The sequence below is a fragment of the Brachyistius frenatus genome, unplaced genomic scaffold (assembly GCF_029030835.1).
Source record: "Brachyistius frenatus isolate BFR_SWC_R1_liver_20210118 unplaced genomic scaffold, ASM2903083v1 Contig_99, whole genome shotgun sequence".
Classification (NCBI taxonomy): domain Eukaryota; kingdom Metazoa; phylum Chordata; class Actinopteri; family Embiotocidae; genus Brachyistius; species Brachyistius frenatus.
The window spans coordinates 1,066,684-1,083,106 of record NW_027210698.1 but is presented as its reverse complement, the minus strand read 5'-3'; the positions used below and the strand labels follow the sequence as shown (position 1 = coordinate 1,083,106).

Here is a 16,423-nt window from a genome sequence, read left to right as displayed (position 1 = left end):
ATTGATTGAGTCAGGATTGTGAGATATGAAATGTTCAAATTTAGTAAACTGATGACTCCGGTCTAAAATAATATCAGCTGACGGAAATACCGGGGGGGTGCTGGTGGGTGGTATACGTTTCAGTCTACTGTCACGGATTTAGTTTACAGGCGCCTTCTCCCTCCAATCCACGGCCTGCTCGCCCAGACTGGCACACCCACCTACCCCGCCGTCACTGTGGGAGAGTCCGTTGGGCCTTCTGGGCTTCCTGGTCCTCAGCTCCGCCTCGCCTCGATCTGGCCGGACAGGGGAAACACTTCTCAGTTAAAGAACAAAAGCGGCGACGGGCGGACCGAGGGGGGACGAATTAACGGCGACTCTCCGACCTGAATCCCGCGGATTAGAAAACTGTGCCCTCTTCGGTTGGAATCAGCCGACCACTCAACTCCCACGACGGGCGACAAACTTGGTCGCCTCGCATCTTTGTATCCCGACCGCGATCCGTCGAGGTGCGTGATAAATAAGACAAGGGTCAAACAAACAGACGGACGGTATTGTTTCCCTGCGCTGCCTCCAAACTTCGGCCATTAAAAGCGGAGTGGCGGAAGCGAAACTCCGGCTCTCTTCGGGTTTCGTTTCGCTCAAACGGACCTCGGGGATAAAAGGGTTGTTTTGGGATTTTTCGGTAAGTTTATTTTTATGTTTCACTGAAGCGTGTCTGACGGCGAAGTGCGCCTGTGCAGTGCGAAGCGTTTTAGTTAGTACGCCATAAAGGGGGGGTCGGTGGGGAGGGAGGGGGGACCCTGGACCGCTATTGTTACTGGCAGAGGGAGCAACTTTTAAAGCTTTTTGTTGCCCGAAAACAAAGATACAACATCTGAACCGCAGCAGTGTATCAAAGAAAGACACCAAACAAACCGAGCAGGCGCCGTGTGAGCGCATCCCCGCGGGTTTTTAGTGTGTCGCCAGTGACTAATACTGTGATTTCATCGGGTTTTTTCGCTCGTGTTTTTGTTACACTTCAACATTTCTTTCATGGTTCAAATGACCTACGTCGTCGGCCATGGTCGTGGCGTATTCTCTCAACTAAATGCGCAACACTTCCTCTGTCGAAAATAAACAACAGCTCCTCCAAAATTAGAAGTAGTTGTGAAGACTGCTCGGTGCACACGTTATAAAAAAAAAAATTAAAAAAAAAGAAGAAGAAGAAAGAAAGAAAGAAAGAAGCCACCTGGTGTAATTAGGTTAAGACCACAGTCAAGACAAATGTGCCAAATACAGTTGATCTCAATCACAATTCCTTGATTTAAGCCTTCTAAGAGCCATCGTGATATATTAAAGTGCTGGTCTAACACCTGTTGCTTAAGAATAAATCAATCAATATCAATGTTGTTTATTTATAAGCCACTTTTCAAACGAAATATTCGACGTGAAATACTGCTTAGTTTGCTTGTTTGTAGTCTTGAGCGTGACTGATGCATCTCATTTTCTCTTTCTACAGGTTTCCGTTGTGGTATCGTCCTTTGTGAAGGGGCTTCACGTATCTTTCACTACTGAGAACTTGGAAGTGGAACAAAGCCCGACTGGGAAAGGGTGAGAAACGGGGATGGATTTTGCATAGAACCTCGTTCCTTGTGCTCCCACCCTTTGCGACCGATCCCCCCCCACCCTCCCGCCTGCTCCCCGCCCCCTCTCACACACACACACACACACACACACACACACACACACACACACACACACACACACACACACACACACACACACACACACACACACACAAAACAAAAGTCAGTCACCACACTTTGGGGGAGGGGAGGCCCAGTCTCGACGAGGAGTATACGACTAGTTTCATTGAGAGTTCAGAATAAGGAGAGCCAAAGTAAGGGGGGGAGGGGAGACAGCTGTCAGATAATTGACTTTAAGAATGAATGAGAACAGAAAGTTCTTAAAACATCACCGTCTGTACTCTTCAGATTTAATTGTCCTTCTCGTCACGGCGATCTTATCGGTAAAATTAAAGCCGTTTTGTAGTTATGACGACCAAAAACCAGCCACTGAATCACTGCTTTTGTTTCCTGCCTAGGTGAAAGAACCCACTTTGATAGCCCAGATGGCAACGTACACTGAACACATCGGCAGAAACGGACTACTTGTGGGCCTGAAGGGGGCGTTTGAAGGAAAACTAACAAAGATAGAATGTGAAGGGAAGCCGGAAGCCGAACGCTCCTCCAAGGATTCGCGCCACTCGGCCAGCTCGGCCGAAAGCAACGCGGGCGGCGTGGCGAGTTTCACCACCAACACCAACTCGGTGGTGTGTCTGCCTCTGGTGTCCGAGGGGCTGAAGCTGGTGTGGACACAGTCGGATCAGACCCGCGAACTCGACGCAATCCCAGAGCTGGTCCAAGCCTTTAACTTATTTCCGTACCCATCGTCCCGGGAGGTTAGCACCCTGGCCCGGGTATGTGCCTTGCCACTGGACAAAGTTAAGGTGTGGTTTATGGTGCAGAGAATCAAATACGGTATCAGCTGGTCCTCGGAGGAGATCGAGGAGACGCGGCGGAAGCTGGCGGTGCCCGAGCTTTGTGAGGAATCCATTGAAAAGAATGAGGAAACAAAAGTGAAGACCAAGAGCAAAAGTTTTGAGGAACTGGTCATTGAGGATAAGGATAGTGATGAAGAGGAGGGTGCTCTCTCCATCTTCATACCACAGAAGAAGAACCCAAAGTGTGAGTCACCAGATACGTACAAACCAGCCAAAACCACTGCCCCGTGTTTCAGCTCCACCCTCCCCCCCCCTCAGGACTCGTACTTCTACCGCCCACCAGCAGACACACCAGCAAGTACGCCGACCGATGTCACCCTCGACCTTTCAGAGTCGTCTTCACGGCCGCACCGCCACGGACGCTACAAAAAGTCGAAAGCTCAGCTCGCAGCCCTTCGGAAAAGCTTCCTGAGAGAGAACTGGCCCGCAGAGGCGGAGCTCAGACGTTTGCAGGAAGAAACGGGGCTGAGTCGCAACGACATTCGTAAATGGTTCAGCGACAGCCGTTACCAGCTGAGAGTCGGTCGAGGAAGCCTGGCAGCGGCCCAGAACTATTCCCACCACAGCGCCGGTGGAGGTAAACACGATCAACAATCTCAACCTCTTCCACTCGTTACTCAGAAGTCTCGTCAGATAAACGGGGCGAAGACCCCCGAGGCCGACCGCAGCAACGGGATTAGAAACTCGCACTTCTTTCAAACCTTTTTGTCAAACAGCCTGGAAGCATTCGGGGAACGGGTGCTTGATACGCAAGGGTATGACGTGGCGGAGGAGCTTTCCGGTGACGGGGACAGTGTTAAAGACGAGGAACAAATTGAAGAACAACCCTTACAACTCACCAAGTCCGACAAGAATGAGCCAGACGTTCCCCCGGAGCCATCAAGTGTATTACAACCCTCTCCCTGCTCTTCTCCCTCCGGCAGCCCGCCACCGATCGCCTCGCCGAACAAGCCAGTTTCGAACAAAGTCGGCACGTCGAAGAAGTCGGCTAAAGCCAAGCCCTCGCAGACAGCCGCCGCGTCCTTCTCAGGCGCGTCCGCATCCACGTCCACGTCCACGTCCACGTCCACGTCCCCCGCCCTCACTCCGGCCGGCCGACCACGAAAAACCAAGGAGCAGTTGGATGTGCTGAAGCAGCACTTCTTGCGCTGCCAGTGGCCCAAGAGTGAGGACTACACCGAGCTGGTGAAGCTCACGGGTTTACCCCGGGCAGATGTGATCCAGTGGTTTGGGGACACGCGCTACGCCGTCAAAAACGGCCAGCTGCGGTGGGTGAAGGGGGTCCGGGACCAGTTCTTGGCAGAACTTGCGCTCCAGCAAAGTAGCAGCGGTTTAACAAACGGAGGTGGGACATCTACCCGGGGCGGGGGCAGCCGCAAAAGAAAAGCTCAAGCGAACGTAACGAGCGCCGATTCCCCGGACCCCCAGGCGTTGGTCGCGTATTACCTTTCGACGGGCTCGCTACACGAAAAAGACCTCGACTCTCTATGCAAGAAATCGAGAATGAGTTACCAGCAGGTGCGAGATTGGTTTGCAGCTCAGGATGTTGGGGAGGCCGACCAAGAACCCGTTGTTACTTGAGAACATTCAGACAAGTTGGTGGGTTACTTCTCACCTCTTTTGCACCGACGAGCATAATTATTACTTTGGTTTATATTGCTTTAATTGAGGCAGGTTTGTAACATCCAGTCTTCCCAGTACAAGCCCAAAGTAAGGTTTGTGTTTTTTTATATGCTGCATTCCCTGCTTATCCTAATATATTTGGACTTGAATTATAATTGTGCTGCCCGTGTTGCTGTAAATAGGACAGTGACTTGTACACTGGTTTGCTATATTTTTTTTGTTTTGTTTGTTTTTTGAGCTTATTCTTTTTGTTTAGATATCACTACTAAAGATGTTTTTTTAGGAAGCTGTCGTAGCAGTATAATTTAAACTGGTTCTACTTTTGGTACCTGGCAATAGCAGATAATTGACCGGTCCGGAAAAATGTCTACATTGATGGATTTGTTGACTGATCACTGTGTGTAATCATTCCTTTACAGCCGATGATTCCTTGTCATGAAAAGCACACTGGACATGTACACTTTACATTGACATCTTGCACTTTGGTTTTAGAGCCTGCTGCCATTGTTATTTAAGTCCAATAATTTCACAAAGAAATCCAGTTATTTCACAAAACATGAAAATCAAACTATACAATGCCGTTCTTGATACGTTTTAATCGTGCTTTTTGAAAGCAGTGTGGTAAAGACTCGGTTACATCCAACATCTTCAGTGAATTTCTGTCACACATTCCCTCGATTCCCTTTTAGCCGCTCTGCTGTAATACTTGACTTACTGTTTGAATAATGTGCTCGTCGATTGCGTACAACTGCACCTTTGTAAAGGTAAACAGTACGAAGAAGCAGAAAACCACATCAATGTCATAATGATGTCAGAATTGCCAAGTCACTCATTGACTCAGTCAGTAATTTTCTATTTCTTTTGTCTTAATAGGTCTAGGATGTGACTTCATGGTTTATAAGGTAGACAGACTAGATAAGATAACCAATGGGGGTCCACATACTGTGTAAGTAGCAAAGGATTCAAATCCAAAGAGAAATTACAATGTTTCTGTCGGCTCGCATTATGAGTTCTAGCACAAACGTTTATACTTTCAGGTTCATGTGTTTTATTAGTTATTTCCTACACTGCTGTGTTTTCAAGAAGAAAAACTCCACACTCTGAAGTTGTGTTTTAGTTGACTTACAGAGGATGACGTGAATTATAAATGGAGTCAAGAGTTTAGTTACTTAGAAATGTCTGGACAAAGATTAGATGATGAGAAAACCTGACAAAGCAGTGTGCATCACTTTGTTTTGTAATCCTGTTAGTCATGAGAAGCTAATGTGCGTGTCATGCTGTGGGGAAATGCCCATAACACGTAGTGTCTTCCTTTGCCGATGTTTTTCAATGTTGTTTTTTTTTCCTCTTTGAAAAAAAATTCTTATTTGCACAATTGTGTCACTGGAAACCAGTAAAAGATTTGATTTGCCTTTATAACCGTGTGTGTAAACCATTTCTTTGGGTTGTGATTTAAGGAACTTTGCTTGTTATGATTGAACATAGTTATTTTTAACTTGTGTAAATTCTGACTTGTTAGCAGAAAGGAAGTAACTGTGAAATGTCTCGGTAGAAAGTCAAGTTGTTGCCTAAATGTATTTTCAGAAGGAACAAATCACCAGAAATCCAACTGAGATCTGAAGGCAGTTTAATTCCTGAACAGAAGAACAACGTGGTCTTCAACAAAGACACTTTTCCTGTTTTCTGGGCGAAAAACACATCTAACACTGATTAACACATCTAACCAAATGACTCCGTAACTAACCAACATGTCCTCCCAAGTATAAATGGACATTTAATCAGTGCCTGGGTGACTGCATTGATAACCCGCTCACGAACTGGAACTGGAAAGCATTAGGAGTCTGCATTCTGAGGAGGACAGAAATGAACCGACTCGGTTACACGAGAAAAGCCTCATCGGGAACGTTCACGAGTGCAACAGAGTACAAAGTTATTTAGGGAGATTTTCTCACCTCGTGGGGGTGCTGAAGGACGTGGGTGTTCCTTTTCAAAACGGAGAAGAGAGATTTCAATTGAGAACGGGGTACTTTCAGCGACGCAAAGTCTTCCATTTTAATCGCAGCCAACACGGCAGGACGAGAAGAGTGTGTTTGCAGACAAGCTTACTGTGTTCGTGAAGAGAACTGCGGCTGGAGAAAGACGTAGCTGATCCAGGAGTCTGACGAAGCAGAAACGGTTACAAAGTTAAAACCGTGATAAATGTTTTGTCGATTTCCATCTGTGGCAGACAAAAATCGTAACATTTGCAATTGAAAATTAGTAGTTTTGACAAAAGAACATCTTAAGGTTTCAACCACATCTCATAGTCTTCATCAGTGGATGGAGTTTGCTCCGTTGTCATGGAGATACCGTCTTCAGGTCCTCAAAGTAAACTCCGTCCACCGAGGAAGAGAGTGAGACGAAGAAGAAGAACCCAGTGGAAAGCTCCAGTAAAACCTACACGAGCGTAACTACAGATTTGAGCTTTTTAACTAGTTATTCTGTCAACAAGTGACCGAAAAGTTGCAAAGTATACATTTAAATATTTACTTTATCGAAAACAATAATAATAAAAAAAAACAATAAAAAAAAAACATTTGTCCCAAATTAAAGCATTCATTTCTGTATAAAATACTAAATGAAGCAAATATATGCGAGGAGACTTACAGCGTAGGAGAGAGCAGGCCCTCGGTCTCTGGTCCACCTCTGGGACTCTGCTGAGCCGATACGACTGAGACACACGTGTTCGAGTGTTAATGTGATGTACAGAATGAAATCCACTGGAGCGTTACAATATAATTCATACCTCATAGTTCTCGAACGAGGGGTAACTGGAAAAGAAAACATGCTCTCATCAAACCACATGAAACTGTTCACTTAATAAATTGACTACAACGTATTGTAAGTCCCTGGGTTTACCTGGAGAGGTGACGGCCACGGGGAGCGACATCCTATGAGTGCTGAGTCCCCCCCAAAAAAATATCATTGAATGGTTTTAAAACGCGTACATTAAGAGTGTGTTATCAAACTTGTAAATTGGCTTTTACCCATCAGTCTGAATGTATCCTGGGGAAACCTGCGGCACAGAGAGCGTGCAGGCTGCATTAGACGCGAACCCGCATGAGATGGATATTTCTGGCAGCGTTAAGACTTTTGAGGAACTTACCCTCCTCTGAGAAAGCGGCTTTTTTAATTCCGCTACTTCTCTTCTCAGCTCCGACAGCTGCTTCTTTAAATCAGCATTCTCTCTCTTCAGCTCGGACAGTTGCCTTGTGATGACAAGACGTTGGAGGAAAGGCGCTGCAGTCGGGGGGGGGGGATTTGATTGACTCGGCCAGAAGAGGAGCGATAACGAGTGCTGAAGTTACCTGTAACCCCGCTCGGTCTCTTGCTTCACACGCTTTTCCAGTTCAGCGGACTTGTGCTTGAAGTGAGCTGTGGCTCTCTCCATCTGCATCCGCTGAAAAATGGCAATCTGAGGAGCATGAGGACGTCGCTGTTAAGATATTATTTCGGTGAAAATAAAACATTCAGTAAATCAACCTCGACTAGTGAACAACAGCTTAATATGTGGCGTTATATCGTTCAGTCTCTCGCTGATGAGACACACTGACTCATTATTTGACAGACTACTCTGACATTTAACATCCTGCTATAACAATTACAGGGAGGCGAGTCAGACCTTTGATACGTGCTCCAGCCGCGACTGGATGAGTTTCACAGGGTCCTTGAAAAACATTTTTTCCTGTGGCTTCATCTGAAATAGAGATTTGTCCGGACATAAACGGTTGGCCGCGTGGAAATGAGCTCTTCCTCCGTTCGACGGTAACCCGCCGTGAGCACGTCGAACTCACCAACCTCGTCAGTGATGGCCAGATAGCTGCAGCCGGCCCCGCACACGCTGCACTGCTCTGAGGGGAAAGAGACCGTCGTTACTGCCCTCAAACCTTCTCTCAAACCGGACATGTTACAACGTTGAAGCACGATATCTGTCTGACTGGATTTAATGCAGGCTTCGCAGCAGATGTGGCCACAGCTGGACACGGCAAACTTCGACCCTCCCTTCGTGAAGCACTGGTTACAATGGAACCAGTCCATTTCTCATCCTGTGTTTTCTGTTCTGCAAATGAACACAATATCACTGTTAGATTTAAATATCAAATATCATTATACGATGAATGATCACACCAGGTTCATTTGACTGTGATCACTGAAGAACTTGACTTATCTCTGATTATCAGTACATTTCCCGATTTCAAAATCACCGTACAGAGCAGGAATACGATTTGTATTTTTTTTCTTTTTTTTTTAACAAAAAAAAGACGTTTCCCTTTTATTTGGATTGAATTATTTGAATGAAAGGATGAAACATGGCTCACACACAAAATGGTAAGTTTTAACAGTCAAGAGTGAAAAACAAGTTACTTATTCAAAATGTTCAGTATAATAATGACCAGTGTTAACTATGACTAGTTAACAGATACTAGTGTTAACTATGACTAGTTAGTAGATAGTGTTAGATATGACTAGTTAGTAGATAGCAGTGTTAACTATGACTAGTTAATAGATAAGTGTTAACTATGACTAGTTAGTAGATAGCTGTGTTAATTATGACTAGTTAGTAGATAGTAGTGTTAACTATGACTAGTTAGCAGATAACAGTGTTAACTATGACTAGTTAGTAGATAGTGTTAGATATGACTAGTTAGTAGATAGTAGTGTTAACTATGACTAGTTAGTAGATAGCCGTGTTAATTATGACTAGTTAGCAGATAACAGTGTTAACTGTGACTAGTTAGTATATAGCAGTGTTAACTATGACTAGTTAGTAGATAACAGTGTTAACTGTGACTAGTTAGTAGATAGTTTTAACTAAATCTAACCAGAGAACATATACAAAAGTGATAGCTAGCTCGTTTTTGAGGACAGGTCCGTTTGTCTGGAGACAATAAAGTGGACGCTGACTAATGACACGAGGACAGGAAGAAACTGAGGACCTTTCAGAACATGTCGGCTCCGAGATGATTTCAGCGCCTCGTGTCCTCTGGTGAACAATGGAGATGACCTACCTGGTCAGCGGGAGCACAAGTTTCGTCCCAACATCAGCGGTGAAGAACAGTTAAGGCGGGACGCCTCGCGGATCCTGTTCTGTTCTCTGATTGGCGGAGAGACGGTCGATGACGGCCGAGGGTCATTTAAATAGTGTGACGTCATCAATATGGACAATGTTCGCGAGGATAAAGTTCGGTTTTTGTTGTTTTGTTTTGTTCTGGTAAAATGTTTCATTCACGATGTGTCTGGAAATAAAGATGGAACAAAGAAATCCGATATCCAGCATTTATTCACTTAAATTGACTAATAAGATTAAATCTTATCTTTTTATCCGAAAACAGCTGTTCTTATCGACCTTTTGATGACTTGACATTTTACACATGCATCCTGGCCATATAAAACACATTTATGCTTCCCTAGAGCATGAAAGAGTAGATGTATATAGAGGGAGACATCTCAGGTTAAAGCAGCCAATAATAATAATAATAAACGATTGAGGTGGTCCCATCTATTTCCAGGTTTCATTGTCATTACAATTCATAATCAAAAGTGGGTTTGCAAAGCTTATAGTGCCAATCCTCCTTTCATCAAATTTGTAGAAAAATGCTAACTGCAGTATTTCTAAGCTACAGCAAAGGGAGCTAACAGATGTGAGTGTGGACATCAGAGCATATGCCATCCATATTTGTCTATATTATTGTCCACACAAATATTTGAGCTATATTGAACAAAAGTCACACATTGCTTGACACGCCTTTTAAGGTTACAATTATCCCTGCGAGGGCATCTTCCTTATCTTAAACAGGAAAAAAAAAAGCAATAAAGAACAGAGATAAAATGACGACTTGTTCAAGGCAAATGTTTGACAACTTTAATGGGCACATTAAAGCTATGGGCACTGAGCTTCTAGGAGCTGGTGAAACCTGGAATAAAAGCTCAAGTCAGATTGAAGGGGTCAGTCCGTCTGATGGATCCGTTCCTGTTGGGAACAAAACAAAAAAAAATTAGATGATATTGTCTGTTCCAACATGTAAAAAAAATAAAAAAAAATAAAGTTGTTACTTGGAAACTTCAGGAATTCTGGTCAGTGATGGTAAGAGGTCCAAGAACTGATTGTTGTCTAACTCCGTGCATCCCTACAAAAACAACAACAACCCTTAGTCTTGTACCATGAGGCCACTATGTCACAGCATACATTGTATAAACAGATACCCGAGAGACTCCTCGTCTTCCTGGACTTGCAGATGGACTCACAGCAGTCACATGAACTGCTATATGCAGGGTTGTCCAGCAACTCCCAGCTGCACTCAGATATGAGAAGAGTCAGTGATTAGCCGAGATTTAAGATGTCCACAGTATCTCAAACACTTGACCCTCTTTACAGAAATGTATTGAACCATTACATTTCTAAAAACAGTTTCATCCCTTTCTTTTACCCATGATCTTTTCCATAATGGCAGGCCTTCTTGGTGTGGTCAAAACTATTGGGTTCCCAAGCCACAAGGGTGCAGTGGATAAATAGCTGTTGATGAACAGTTTACAAGTGATATTTTATTTAGTTTCCACCCATTGTTATAGAATGAGGAGGAAAAAAAAAGAAGAAAAGGTTTACCTCCTCTCCCAGAGCAAACTTAAAGGCTTGAAGGGACAGGCGGAGCTCTGAGGATTTTTCCCTTTGTTCAAACTTTGAACGAGACACTTTACTGTCCACAAGACATCTGAAAGGTTGGAGAACATTTGGTGACTTCCATGTCGAACCAAAAAAAAAAAAAAAAAAAAAAAAAAGGTTAAAAGAAAACAAAATTGAATGTCTAGTTAGTGTAACAAATTACCCCTTATTGGTGATTAGTGGGTATAAATGGCTTTCAGGCTCCAGCGCTGGTGTGGTGGCAGCTACACATTCCTCAAGAAACAGCAGCAAGGGCTGATGGGAATGCTGCTCCACGCTGGCCATGATGGGGATCACGGAGCCCAGAGGAAAAGTGGTGAATTCAGCGGGGCCGGAGAAATCCGCTATGAACCACAGATAGAGAAGGGATTCATTTTTAGGAGTCCCTGCAGCAACCCTGAGCATTTCCTTTCGAGGACACGTTTCAACACGCACCATTCATAAGTCCAATATGGAACACCAGATCTTCTACACCATACGTGTCAAACACGGGTTTATAAATCATGGGGTACCAATCTTTAGACCTGCAGAAAAAATAAAGATGAAAACTCTTGTGTTGCAATACTCAAACACTGATTCTGTTTGCTCACATTTGCATAACACTCTGATAAAGCGATCTTGAACACTGACCTCTCGTATGCACAGACCACTGGATGACTGAAGGGAAGTATGAGAGAACCAGGTGAGGAAATGAAGGTCAAATCATTGGTGTAAATCATGTGATCCCCAGTAACCTGAGAGAGAGCGAGACAAGTGTCACTAAACCTGTAAGAATAAAGTTTAAGCATGTGAGGAGTTTGAAGCTACTCACCAGGCTCCTGAAGTTGCAGTCATTGAAGTATACACTGAAAACAGCCTCCTTTGCGGTGGAGCTGGTGGGGAAGCAGCTTCCCAGACGGAACAGCGAGGTGTTGGCCTGTGATCTGCTCTCCGTCCACACCACCGTCACATAGTCAGCCCTGCAGTCCAGTTTCATATCTGCAAGGGATAAAACATCAAAGACCTAAAGTCTCTGCACAGATTATTTTAAAGACCACATCAGAACAAGATTTGAAGAGTACCTGCATTTACTGCAACAGACGCTACCAGGCTGACCAGCACCACACAAAGCCAAAAGAAAGCCATCACGACTGAACTGTCACTGCTGACTCTGCAGGCGGTTTTATTCTCTCTGACTGACACCTGTCAATCAGGGAAACCTCTTTCACCTGCTGGGTGTCAGCAGTTACAGGTGCAGCAATCAACTGTGGGATGACAAGAAGAGTCTGGTTCATTCGGACATGGTGTGGTGTGTTGTAGGAATAGATCTGCAGATTATTAACAGTTTACTGCTCATGAAAAGACATTTGAAGTGAAAAGAAAAGTATATAAATAGAGTTGCAGATTATAATAATGTACGAGAAGTATATTCCTGCAAACACTCTGCAGGCAGTTTCAACCTTTTTCACTTCAGACATTTTGTCTTGGTATTATAGGGAAAGCACAGGTGTGTCCCAGTAAGCCATTCATCCAATTACATGTTCAAATTTCTGCTGTTAAAAGGGTCTATATACAGGTTCAGTTGTAGGTAGTGTGAGAAACATGCAAAGAGTTGCATTTATTTCTGTGTTCACGGTATCATCATGGAAAAATAAAGTATTTAGAAAACTAAGACTTCCCACAAACAGTTATGGTAGTTGTTACATTTCAAATTAGACAGGCATCTTAACGGTGTGAACACATTCTTGTAGTTGTAATCAGGTCCATCATCATTAATTTCTTACTTATGGCAAGACAGTGAGAAAACTCCAGGCTTCATTAATCTTAGAAAACTGCCCAAGTGTTATCCTTTACCAAAATTAGTTGTTTTTTTTTTAAACTAGATGGGCACCCAGAGGCCACTCCTCTATGATCTGCAACCACTAAAGTCTGATATCTGTGGCAGTATAAAGTCTGTGCACTCAAGTCGTATTAGATATCAAGGACTCCGCTTTGACACAACTCCAAACTGATGCTGGACAAAAAGAAAGCCAAGACAGCTTGAAGAATCCATTGAAATATTAGATGACTGTCTAAATGTGGGACCTGAATCTTCTAAATCACATCCAAAAAGACAAGCACCTGAAGGCAACACTATCTAAATTTATGAAACCATTCATACATAAATCAGCAGGTACTTTGAATGTAAAGCCCAAAAATTTGAAGTCTTTATTGCAAATCAGGCTTTAAAGAATCAAATTCTAACTACCAGTAATAATTACTTGGACTTTTGGCCAGGAGTTGTGTGGTGACTTTATGCAACCAAACAACAGTACACATCCTCAAAGAGAGTTATTATTGTTTTGCCACAAGCAAAGGACAGAATGAAGAGCATCACACAAAGAGGGGGTTTACACCTGGTTTATTTAAATCAGGAGATGGATGTATAAAGTTTGACCGTTTCTGCTGCAGGTTCTTCTGGATTAGCAAACAAAAATCAAGATCATGTACAGGGGGATGTCCCAAAAACGTGTAAATCAGCGGCTCACGGTCATCTGCTACTGGAGTCTCCATCAGTTTAGAACGAGCGGTTCCTGTAAAGATAAAATGTTGAAACGTTGTCGCCTGCGTCCTGTGCAACAGAAACTTCCAATTTGTAGACAGAACTTTCACTGATGTCTTATTTCACCCGAGAGTCGGCTGCAGTGACGGACCCCCCTGGCCTGTTGGCAGCCTTCCAGTCGGACCAGTCCACCATGATGAGGGGCCCCAACACAAAAGTGTGGCTCAGGCCGTAGGGTTCTGAAAAGAGGGAACGTGAATTTGTACACAGAGAAAAAAAAATCACAAAAAAAAATCAAAATCAAAAAAGCACAATCTTCAAAAATCCTTAAGTCGGCAGAGAGACGGTACCCCATCCAACTCCTCTTTTGGACCGAGACTTGCAGGTGGACTCGCAGCACCCGCACAGGGAGCTCTGAAACGGGTCGTCCAGAAGTTCCCAGCTGAGAAAAGAAGCAGTCAGAGGAATTACATCAGCACAGTTGATTTTCATCCAACTCTCATAACTCATAATTACCTCTCATTCTCCTTCACATAATGACAAGCTTTCTTGTCTTCATCAAGAACCTCAGGATCCCACGCCACCAGTCGACAGTGGATGTGCACCTGAGGAACACGCAAAACTTGAGCTTAATTCAATTTCAAACTAAAACATTCCTGTAAGCTGCTGCCGTTTCCTCGCCTCCTCTCCAAGACCAAACTTAAAGGACTGGAGGTAGAGGATGATGGCGGACGAGTGGTACCGACGGAGGAACATGGAGTTTCCTCTCCTGCTCTCCAGCAGACACCTGAGGAAACGTAAACCTCAGATTAGTATTAAACCGATGTGATGACGGTGAAGATGAACCTTTATCTGGCTCGTACCCCTTGTTGCTAATGATGGGGTAAACGTGGCTGCCGGGCTGTAGCTCAGCTGTGGTGGCTGCAACACATTCCTCCATTAGCAGCAGCAATGGCTGATGGGACTTCTGCTCCACTGCTGCCCAGATTGGCATGAATGAGCCCAGCGGGATGATGTTTGACTCTGCGACGCCCGTTAGCTGCTCTGTGAGGAAAAGCAAAAAAAGGTTCAGAAATTGGCCTTTAGATACGTTAATGTTTGATGTTGCAGAGTCGAGAACTTACCATTGAGGAGGGCCATGTGGAAGACGAGCCCGCTGTACCCTTCAGACATACCCGATCCAGGGTTCAGGAACGGAGGCACCCACCCATCAGGTCTGAAACATTAAAAGGTAATTCGTCATCTCTGTTCATTTAAACAGAGTTTGATCCCAGACAGTATTCTACCTTTTAGAAACGCATTCGATGGGATGCACAAACGCTGCAGGTTTGGACTTCGGCTGCGGCCTGTAGCTCAGCTCATTTTGATAGATTAAGTTCTTTCCTTTCATCTGCAGAGAAGAAAAAAAACGGGCAATTAGAAGTTTAAAAAAAAAAGAAGTGTTTGAAAGTGGTAGTAGTTAAATACTGAAGGTACTTTACCAGTTTTTTAAACTTGCAATCGGAAAACTGGTAGTTGAACTGCGCTTCTCCTTCTCCATTGGGAAGAACTTTCAGCTGAGACACCACGCAGCTTCCAAGGAAGAGACGAGACGCGTGCGGCACCAACTCCTGATTGATCCTCCACGTGACTCTGACTGAGTCTTCAGCACAGACGACCTCGATATCTGCAGACAAAATACTCATGAACAGCTGAAACACTTTAAATAACACACACACACAAGGTTGATGCGTGTGCATGTGCGTGTGTGCGCGTGAAGGATACCTGCATTAGCAACAGTTGTAGTGAAACCAGCCAGGAGTATCACACCTAGGTAGAGATGAGTCACCATGACTGAATGATGAGCAACACACCGGAGCTGATGCATTTTAAAGACTTCCTGCCTCGTTAGCTCAATGATCAGCATGTGTGTGAAAGCCGGGAACATTTGGTGTCAAGAGTTACGACTCATGTCAGAGAGCTTCTGGGCTGCCATGCTTTCATATTCTAGCATTAAGAGAGGTCCTCCGTGTCCAACACCGGCTCCCATATCTTAATAAATCCCTCGACATGGTCATGAAAGGCTGATTTTTTACAGAGGGACTAGTTTTAGATCCTGGTGTTCTCTTAGAAATCCAGTCTTTCTCGCTGAATCTAAGAGTATTTGTGTGTATGCAGTATATCTGTGTCGTTATTTACACATCATATCCATAGCATTACAATAAATTCTCTTTTTGTATCTGTATTATAGCTCAAAATAGTAAATATATTTGTTATAATTGATGCCCAAACATTTTCACCTCTCTGTCATCCTATATCAAGTTGCCCCTGTTTTCTGATGTGGTGAGTTTCCTTAAGATTTAAACCAAAAGGTTTCATTAATATATGAAATATATCTTTTTTTGTTCTGGGGGGGGATTTCTTCCAAGAAAGACATGTGGGGCATGTGTGTATTTTAGTGTATATCGTCTTATTAACAATTAGCCGAAAAAATGGGACCGTTGTAAAGAATATTTATTTTTCAGGCCCTCGAATGATTCCATTGTTCTTCCTTCAGACAGTTTGACGAGCTGGTCCGGACCCTTTTCCTGCCAGAGTGTAAACACAGCATCTCGGCATGAATGGAGGAGGTGTGCGGGATCTGGGCTTCTCTACATGGGAACCAAAAGTGAGAAGGGATCATTAAGTTTGACATTTTTGCCTTTTAAAAAAAAAATGTATGAATGTGAATAAACCACAGTCTTTTTTACTCCTTTTTAATCCATGTTTTAGTAGCGCCTGAATTCTCCCATTCATTTATGTACCGTGTTTGTGCTGCCCAATTGTACCCTTGTATAATAATGTGACACTCTGTAAATGTACTTTTAGTTTGCTTATACTTAAATCATTTTACTTAAACACAATTGGTTTTTAGTAAACTTTTATTTGTAAGGGATTATTTCTTACAACCTGACATTGCAACTTTTAGTGCAATAAAGATACAAATATTTATTTCTGTCCACAATAAATCTGCCATGAGTAGCGGAACAAAGGGAAGACACTTTCATGAAATAAAGTAGAAACAGTAAGAAATAGT

The 16,423-nt window shown here is 43.7% G+C and overlaps 4 protein-coding genes across 4 annotated transcripts; 1 reads left to right on the top strand and 3 right to left on the bottom strand.

Annotated features, from left to right (window-relative positions):
* The first annotated feature begins 573 nt into the window (after positions 1-573).
* On the top strand, positions 574-5,566 carry homeza (homeobox and leucine zipper encoding a). The gene is made up of 3 exons (XM_069711330.1): positions 574-664; positions 1,481-1,572; positions 2,066-5,566. Exon 3 carries the CDS (start codon positions 2,093-2,095, stop codon positions 4,103-4,105), a length of 2,013 nt encoding a protein of 670 aa, XP_069567431.1. The 5' UTR covers positions 574-664; positions 1,481-1,572; positions 2,066-2,092; the 3' UTR covers positions 4,106-5,566.
* Positions 5,567-5,837: 271 nt separating this feature from the next.
* Positions 5,838-8,224, bottom strand: LOC138628380 (E3 ubiquitin-protein ligase RNF212B-like). Its single transcript, XM_069711391.1, has 12 exons — positions 8,125-8,224; positions 7,985-8,037; positions 7,809-7,883; positions 7,495-7,601; positions 7,293-7,395; positions 7,174-7,202; positions 7,046-7,086; positions 6,933-6,957; positions 6,794-6,857; positions 6,254-6,305; positions 6,100-6,130; positions 5,838-5,995 (listed from the first exon to the last, which is right to left on the bottom strand). The coding sequence occupies exons 1-12, from the start codon at positions 8,222-8,224 to the stop codon at positions 5,926-5,928; spliced, it is 750 nt and encodes a 249-aa protein (XP_069567492.1). The 3' UTR covers positions 5,838-5,925.
* A 2,025-nt stretch (positions 8,225-10,249) lies between these two features.
* LOC138628370 (zona pellucida sperm-binding protein 3-like) lies at positions 10,250-11,972 on the bottom strand. The gene is made up of 9 exons (XM_069711378.1): positions 11,909-11,972; positions 11,659-11,825; positions 11,478-11,581; positions 11,283-11,371; positions 11,011-11,191; positions 10,791-10,896; positions 10,615-10,700; positions 10,391-10,479; positions 10,250-10,314 (listed from the first exon to the last, which is right to left on the bottom strand). Exons 1-9 carry the CDS (start codon positions 11,970-11,972, stop codon positions 10,250-10,252), a joined length of 951 nt encoding a protein of 316 aa, XP_069567479.1.
* A 1,239-nt stretch (positions 11,973-13,211) lies between these two features.
* Positions 13,212-15,199, bottom strand: zp3f.2 (zona pellucida glycoprotein 3f, tandem duplicate 2). Its single transcript, XM_069711428.1, has 10 exons — positions 15,133-15,199; positions 14,850-15,034; positions 14,655-14,758; positions 14,493-14,584; positions 14,232-14,412; positions 14,050-14,155; positions 13,885-13,973; positions 13,719-13,810; positions 13,495-13,607; positions 13,212-13,399 (listed from the first exon to the last, which is right to left on the bottom strand). Exons 1-10 carry the CDS (start codon positions 15,197-15,199, stop codon positions 13,379-13,381), a joined length of 1,050 nt encoding a protein of 349 aa, XP_069567529.1. The 3' UTR covers positions 13,212-13,378.
* Positions 15,200-16,423: the final 1,224 nt, after the last annotated feature.